The 8,344-nt window shown below is 48.9% G+C and overlaps 1 protein-coding gene and 1 pseudogene across 1 annotated transcript; one reads left to right on the top strand and one right to left on the bottom strand.

Moving 5' to 3' along the window:
• Window positions 1-375: 375 nt before the first annotated feature.
• Window positions 376-3,841, bottom strand: LOC103010524 (formylglycine-generating enzyme-like; annotated as a pseudogene).
• Window positions 3,842-5,055: 1,214 nt separating this feature from the next.
• On the top strand, window positions 5,056-7,709 carry ELOVL3 (ELOVL fatty acid elongase 3). The gene is given in 5 exon segments (XM_007187279.2): window positions 5,056-5,156; window positions 6,107-6,238; window positions 6,873-7,024; window positions 7,281-7,489; window positions 7,491-7,709. Coding segments are annotated over 5 exon segments (813 nt in total).
• The last annotated feature ends 635 nt before the right edge of the window (window positions 7,710-8,344 follow it).

Below are 8,344 nucleotides of genomic sequence, written 5' to 3'. Positions count from 1 at the left end.
CCTCAGAAATCATGTTGTGTATCCCCTCACTGGACAGATGAGGTCACTGAGGCCCAGGAAGGTCAAGTGTGGGACTCTGGGGTCTAACCGCAGGGGGAGAAGGCAGGCCTCCTGAAGCCTAGCTCAGGGTGCCCTCCACTTACTTCCTCTTTTAAAGCCTCTCAAAGGTAAAACATGAAATACACCACACGATAAATCACACATGCTGACGGAAGTCAGCGATTTGGTCTGACAATGGCGTTCCTTTGACCATCGGGCAGGCATGTAACCCACCTCGGGGCGGGAATTCTTCACACGAGATTGTTCAGCGTTCTGATGGAAGCCGTGTGCAGGTTACACACGACTTCTCGGATTCGGGAAGGCTCTTCTTGGCTCTTAGCCGGTGGTGGGCAGGCGGTCGGCTGCACAGCGGAATCTCGGATTCCGAGCGGAGCTGTCGGGTGTGTTCTGGCTTCGAGCAGCACAGCGACACCTATAGGCAGTAGGATTTATGGCGCACGTAGGATCCACCTTTCTTCAACCGGTCTTTCCCAGAAGGGGAAAAAAGCCTTTTGGGTTAATCGTTTCTTCAACAGAATGGTGAACGGTCCACCAGTCTGAAGTCCACTCTCAGGCGTCCCTACTATATTGCATAAGCCATAACCATTGGGAGGAAAGGCGTCAACAGGCGCGGTTCCTCGGAAAGCCGTCCGCTCCGGTGTTGGTCACAGGAAACTCACCCTGCCAAAAACTGGTATAATGTTGGCTTTTCGGCTGCAGTTTGTTGCCTCAGGGGAAAAGTCTATTTTGCAGGCCTCGTCGACAGCTGTATTCTCACTCAGCTTCCATGGGCAACCGCTTCCCCATCCACGTGCAGTAGGAGACGTGATGATCTGGCCCGTGTAGAGCAGTAGAGTCGGGCCCTTCTGGGTGTCTCCAGTTAGTGCCTTTAACAGGTAACCACTAGGGAGCAGCTGCAGCTGCCTGCTGGATATCAGACTTCACTTGCTCACTTAACATTTCTTCAAAGACAAAGGAGTCACCAAACTTCTCAGCCTCTGTCAGATAGCCAGTTGAGTTCACAAATTCTCAAATTCAGCATTACTGACTTCATAGACATCCATGTAAAAGACATCAATAGCAACTCTCCTAGCAAGTGCTTCCCCATCCTACTTTATCTGAGGATCATTGGTGCCCACTGTAAATACTCCGGCAGGGATGGGGATCACCTTGGTGGGTAGGAACGGCGGCTCTCCGGGACCGAGCCCCGGGCATTCGCCTCCCGGTGCGTGGCCGCTGAGCTGCCATGGGCCCCGGGCGGCTGGGGAGTGCCAGAACCCCAGGAGCCTGCGAGGGAAGCCGCGCCTGCAGCCTCTCCCCGGCCTCTTCGCCCTCCTCCCCCACGCGCCGCCCGGCCCAAGAGCAGCGGCAGGAGGACGAGCTAGATACAGTTTTAAATATTGTTTTTCTTTCACGTTATTTTCCAAACATGGTTTCACGTTTCTCCATGTTCTGGTAGCTGCAAGCTGTTTTGTAATCTTAGTATGTAATGTAGTATTTAATAATTTAAGCATTCATTAGTGGATTGTTTGCAGCTCTTTTAAGTCCCAATGACGTAAGTATTTTAGTACACATAGATATTTTTTTCTTTTGTTCTATTTCACCAGGTTTTAAATTCCTAGGTGAGAGACTGGGTCAAAGCAAACTAGTTGGCTCTTGCTAAGTGTTACCTAAGTGTGCCTCTAGAAGGATTATGGCAGTTTACCTCGCCACTAGCCAGGTGTGAATGTATCTGTTACCCAAAGCTTGGACCAGCGCTGGGTATTTAATTTTTACTCGGTTTAATGGCTGTTAATTGGAACTATACTATGCTTACAGTCTTTAATTTGCATTTCCCTAATTACTAAGGAGGTTGAGTCTTTTTTTAAATACACGTGTTTATTGTTTGTTTTTCCTCTTAGGTGCCTACTCAATTCAAAGCAACAGACATATTTTGAGTTGCCCACTCTGTGCCAAGAGCTGTGTGCATTCCTCAGAGGGGGAGTGACCTAACAAAAACGACCCTTTGAGATAGGGTGTGGGAGCCAGGATAGTATAGGAAATATATGGTTAACTGTACTCCCTTGGTAGAAGCACAATCCTGGCAGGCTGTTTGGGCAAAGTCCTGTGGGTGGAAGACAAAGAAGAGAAGGGTTGACCCTGTCTGAAAAAGATTAGGCTTTTGCAGGGTAAGTGACTTCAGAGCTAGGGTGGAACAATAAGATTTGTCCAGGTGAGAAAATGATGTGTGGGGAGAGGAAACAATATGGGGAGAGGTAAAGGAGCTGAAAAGTCTGAAAATATGGTGCTGTGTTATAGGGTTGCAACTCTTCCATTATAGCTAAAATGTGGAACGCTTGGCCTGAAGGATGGTGGGACATTGGCTAGAAAGGAAGAGTCAGGGCTAACCTCAGGAATCTGACTTTGTCCTGAAGATTTTTTTGTTCTTAAAGAAGAATGACATGATCTAATGTATGTTTTAGAAAGACCTTTCTGGTAGCTAATGAGAGGTAGCCATATTCCTTGCATTTATGGAGCTCAAGGACTAGTAGGGGAAACAAGTATTAATCAAGAAATCATAATTATAAACTCTCATTGAACGAAAGAAATGCCATGCTATGAGAGCAATTTATATATAACAGGGGTAGCAGACCAAGTCCAAATGTCAGGGAAGGTTTCCCGTAGGAGATAATTTCTGGAGGTTTTTCTTCTTCTTCCCTTCTTACACACACCCCTCCCTCAAGCCTCACCATTCAACTTCACAGGGAAAGGCAATGTAAAATATCTTTATTTGAGAGAAACCCAGGACTGTGTATACATACTCATGCATTTGTAAACCTCCCCAAATGATTCACCCTGACATTTCCATGTGTCTAGTCCATAATGTCCTTTCATTGATATTATCTGACTTGTATACTGACCCCAACCTTGTGAGGTAGGCAGGCAAGTATGACTGTCTACATTTTATTGAAGAATCTGAGTCTCAGAGAGGTTAGGTAATTTGCCTAAAATCGCATGACTAATGGTAGAGCTGACATTTGAATCCAGGTCTTGTAACACCTAGGTGGAATTATTTTTTTTTAAGCTGTTTTGTTTTGTTTTTCTTTTTTCAATTAGTAAAGATCCCAACAGGTGGCCACACCTATGTTTTTAATTTTTTTAATTTAATTTTTTTGGCTGTACTGTGCAGCATGCGGGATCTTAGTTCCCCAGCCAGGGATCAAACCTGTGCCCCTTGCATTACGAGCATGGAGTCTTAACCACTGGATTGCCAGGGAAGTCCCTAGGTGGTATTATTCTTGCAATGTTCATTCTTTCATTTGTTCATTGATCCATCAAACATGTGCTGATCACCTTCTGAGTGTCAGGCTATGTGTGAAGCAATCGAGAGCCAGTAAGTTTTTAAGCAGGAAAGCAGCTTGATCCAATTTACGTTTGAGAACCCTCTTTTGGCTGAGAGGACAGAAAGTGGTGGTTTTCAAAGTATGGTCCGAGACCACATACTGGGTCAGAGGCTCTGGGGTTGGGGCTCAGGAATGCTATGATCAGCCAGGTTTGGGTATTCTTTTTCGATTCTAATGCAATAGAAAGCGCTATATTAGAGAAGGCGGTGGTGCAACCAGTTATCGTGACTAAGGTAGTGGCTGTAGTAACCAGGTGAGAAATGATGAGGAACAGAGACAAAGGGATGCACTTGAGAGTCATTTGGATAGCATGGGCAGGACTTCTCGCTCCACCCTCAGCTCAGACAGTAGCTGAGAAGTGGAGCTGAAATTCCTACCTGGGTCCTCTGGCTACAGAGCCTGTGGGCTTTACTGCACATAGCCATTTATAGATGCTTCATGGTTTTAAATATTTTATATTTAATTATCTTAGCATTTGTTTTGCAAATCTCCATCTTATCTCAAACTGCCTTCAAGCCTTGTATTTCCCCCTCACTTTCATAAAGACTAGGAGAGAAATAAGTAAGGCCTTAAAAGTTTTAAAATATTTATTTGCTTGGGGCTGAGTATACAGGCAAGGAAAAAGTAGATTTGATTAGATAAGCACAGACTAGGGGAGAACCGCAGGACACTGGGAGATGCACTGCATCTCCTCTTCTGTAAATCCCAGGAGGTCTCCAGGAAACCTGAAGACAATAATCCTAGAAGCCCAGAGGGTGACCCCATTCCCTCCCCAGGGTTATTACTGGGTGTCAGGCTGGAGCAGTTCAGGAATTCAGGAAACTGTAAAGAAACCACAACAGCCTCAACAAACATCAACTACCTCCACAATAAAACTCATTATAATTCATCTCCCTCCCACCCACGACTACAGACCTGAGGGAGGCAGGTGGGACTACGGGAGGGGCTCTTTGCTGCTCCTTCCCCAGCCTGACCCAGCCTCATCCCAGGCCTGGTTTTCCCAGCGTCTTGGGGAGGTGGGAAACTGACACCCCTATGTCTGGCACCAGAGACTGAGGACACCTCCATTCTCTGCTCACTGCCAGGTAGGTCAGGATTAAAGCAGACTGAGGCCAAAGTTATAGTCGGCAGTGCCAGGTGAAGCCTGGCCTGTCTTGGTAACTAGCAAGGCCACAATGGCTAAGCCAAGCAGGTGGGAGTGGAAATGTCGGCGGGGGTGGGGGGTGGGGGGGGAGAAAAAGATGGGAAGGTGGGCGTGGCGAAGGCCAACTGTAGTGCGAGGCTTCTGGGGGGAGCCTCATCCATTGAATGACCAATCAGAGAGCGGGCTGCAGCCCAGGGGTGGGACAGGGGCGTATCTTAGTCGAGATTGGATAGTGGCCGGGCGCAGGGAGGGGGCCGCGAGCCTCCGAGGCCTGCCGCTTGGCAATTCCGCGTTATACATCGCAGTGGCGGCGGTCGTGGAAGCCGGCTGGACTGCAGCGCACGTGCCTGGATATGACGCTCTTCGGCTTGCCGCGTAGTTCCTTGGGTTCTGGGTCTGGTCAGTCCTGCCCCAAGGTTCGCTCCATCCTCGGTCCCCTAACTCTCGTCCAGCTCCCTAAGCTCCCGACCTCAGCATCTGCAGAACGAAATGGTCACAGCCATGAATGTCTCAGATGAAGTAGAGCAGATGTTCCAGCCCTACAACTTCGAGCTGTTCCAGGACATAAGGCCCGTTTTGGAGGAGTACTGGTGAGACCTGGAGAAGGGGAAGAACCGTGTCAGGGGCCCAACTCTGATGACTGCTATTTGGGGGGATTGGCGGAGGAGGGGGAGGGTGATACACAGAATACCCACAGTGATTTTGCTAAAGAGCAAAGGTATCGGGCTCCCCAGTACTGGCTTCATGTACCCGTTGTCCAAGGTGCAGGTAGTGTGGCACCTCAAAGAGGTTAGGTCTGGAAGAAAGGAAGGCAGAAATAAGAGGATGGGGTGAGGAATGTGGGAGGAGACAGAAACCAAGAGGAAAGAGTGTAGTGAGAACTGGTCTCTGAAGAATGGAGTTGATCTGAACTCCTACTCCCACCCACCTTATAAATGACTCTCCATCCTTTGTGGCCGCATGTGTGCGTATGCATGCATAGTGCTGGTACCCGGGGACAGCCTGCCCTTCACAGTTATCATCTTGTTCCTCAAATGCTCCATCATCCTTGCTGTGGAGAAGGAGACAAAATCTAGATACTCTTCCAAAATTTCCTCGGGCTTTGCCCTAGAGCTCCTCAGAGGTGTTTGTGGGTTGACTTTGTGCTCCAGCCAATTTGCCATGACCCAACCAGGCAGAAGCTGTTGCCACATTCTTCTTACACCACAGTCCTGGGTTGCTTCTAGGCATGGGTCAGCAGCTGTCACCCACTCCCAACCCCATTGAGAGAGCAGTAATCACAGAAACCTTGGACATAGCCCCTGCCCTGTGCTAGGTACTTTATATATATTAACACTGTCAGGAGAGGAGTGGTATTCCCCTCTTACAAAATAAGGGGAATACTAATGCTCAGAAAACTAAGTAGTTTTTCCAATGTCACACAGCTGGTAAGTGGCAGAAGTAGGACTCCAACCCAGAGCACTCACCTGGAGATATGAGTGAGCATTCCTCTAACCAGCACCTACCCATAAGCCCGTCCCCTCTCCCTTCTGCCTGCCAGGGCAACCTCATTCACCATAGCTCTGATCTACCTGCTGCTCATCTTTGTGGGACAGAACTACATGAAGGCACGGAAGGGCTTCAACCTGCAGGGACCTCTCATCCTTTGGTCCTTCTGCCTTGCAATCTTCAGGTAAGACACCCCACCCCCATCTTATAGACCCTAGATCCACATTCTATCCCTAAAAACTTTCTAGAAGCCTCAATTGTATCAACTCCCCAAGTTGCCCCCTAACTCTCTCCCTATCCCATTCTCTCAGCTCTAACTTCTCTCCTCAGGTTCCACCCTCCTCCCATATTCCCCTGTTTTCCTTCTCCAGTCCCCAAACTGGCCGTCTCTGCTCTCTCTCATGAGTCCTCTTGTGCTCCTGGAGTCTTGGTACTTCCAACAGTTTCCCCAGCCTCTAATACTCTCTGCATCTAATACCCTCTCCCAAGACCTTCCAATAACTTCCCCAGCCCCTTCTTCCCATATTCTGCCCCCCCAAACTCCTTTGATCACCCCGCATCCTGCCACCCATCTCCTCCCATCCCATGAGCCCTATTCCCTAACTCAACTTTCAGTCCCAACCTCCAGCACTCCCTGGTCCTTCCCTAGCCTTCATGTCTTCTAGATTACTGGTTGGCTCTACCAGGTTGGCCACAGGATCTCAGAAGCTGTGACCCATCCCCTATGGAGGGTGGGGAGGTGGTGGAAGTTGACCAGGTGAAGCATGGATTGATGCCTGGGAATGACCCTTATACCCTTTTCCTCTGTCCCATTTCAGTATCCTTGGGGCAGTGAGGACATGGGACTATATGGGGACCGTGCTACTTAGGGGGAGCCTAAAGAAAACTGTATGCTTCTTCATCTTCACTGATAATCCCATAATCAAATTCTGATCCTGCTTCTTTGTCCTCAGCAAGATCATTGAACTTGGTGAGTGGCAAGGCTTTGTCTCTCTGGTGTCCAGTCAGCTGCACCCCTCCTCAGGGCACCCCCCTTACCCATCACATGGAAAGTCCCTTCCCCACCCCTGGGTCCTAACAACACTTCTCACCCAAGCCCCTCCTTAGATTCTCTGCCACAAAGACCCCTCTCCCTGCCCTGACAATTACCCATATGTCCCCACGTCCAGTGCGGAGGGTGGTCCCAACACTGGGTGGTATGCCAGCTATGACTCCCCATCTCCCAGGAGACATGGCCTTCATCATCCTGTGTAAGCGGCCGCTCATCTTTGTGCACTGGTACCACCACAGCACAGTGCTAGTGTACACGAGCTTTGGATACAAGAACAAGGTGGCTGCAGGTGGCTGGTTCATGACCATGAACTACGGTGTACATGCCATCATGTACACCTACTATACTCTGAAGGCTGCCAAAGTAAAGCCCCCCCAGGTGGTTTCCCATGCTCATCACCAGCCTGCAGATCCTGCAGATGTTTATGGGAGCCACTGTCGGTATCCTGACTTACATCTGGAGACAGGAACAGGGATGCCATACCACAAAGGAACACCTCTTCTGGTCCTTCATCTTGTATACAACCTATTTCCTCCTCTTTGTCCAGTTCTTCCACCAAAACTATGTAATTACCAAGGTCAAGGCCAAGACCAAGAGCCAGTGAAGGGTTGGAGAAAAGAAGGAGCCCCGAGCTCTCTCCTCCCCAGGGCATTTAGGGGCTGAGCTTAGGTTTGGGAGAATAATTAGGATGCCTTTTCTGCATGGTTTCCCTATGGGATGTGTACCCCAAGGTGGCAGGAGGTTATGACAGTCAAGAAGTGTCACCCCTGGGGTGGGGGTGTGATCTAGTACTTTGATGTTTCTGTTTTTAATGTGAAGGCCAAACAGTCCCAGGGATGGAATGGGACTGAGGAGGCTCCGCAGGGCTGAGTGATCTATATTTCCAGAAATCTTTCTTCTTCTTGCTCTATTTTTTAAATTAAAGATTTCAACAAGGTTTTGGGGGTTTGGGGATTTGGAGGAAGAAGGGGACTGCTGTGATGGAGAAGGGCTGCTGGCAGTGGGTGAGAAGCTTAAGAGGGTGTGTGGGAGGATGAGAGTCACACACAGACACTCAGTAAGAATACTAGGCCTGGTAGGCACTTAATAAATGTCTGTTACAGACTAGAAGTTTATTGCTGTTAGAGGCCCAAGCCCCTCGTAGGAACAGTGAGAAACGGGTGCAGAAAGGTGGAGTAACTTTTTCTAAAGTCATAGGCTTCCTAAGCTGCAGAATTGACACCTTCAAGTAAGCGTTCG

This window comes from Balaenoptera acutorostrata, chromosome 16 (assembly GCF_949987535.1).
Source record: "Balaenoptera acutorostrata chromosome 16, mBalAcu1.1, whole genome shotgun sequence".
In the NCBI taxonomy this organism is placed as follows: domain Eukaryota; kingdom Metazoa; phylum Chordata; class Mammalia; order Artiodactyla; family Balaenopteridae; genus Balaenoptera; species Balaenoptera acutorostrata.
This window is presented reverse-complemented; position numbering and strand designations above follow the sequence as displayed.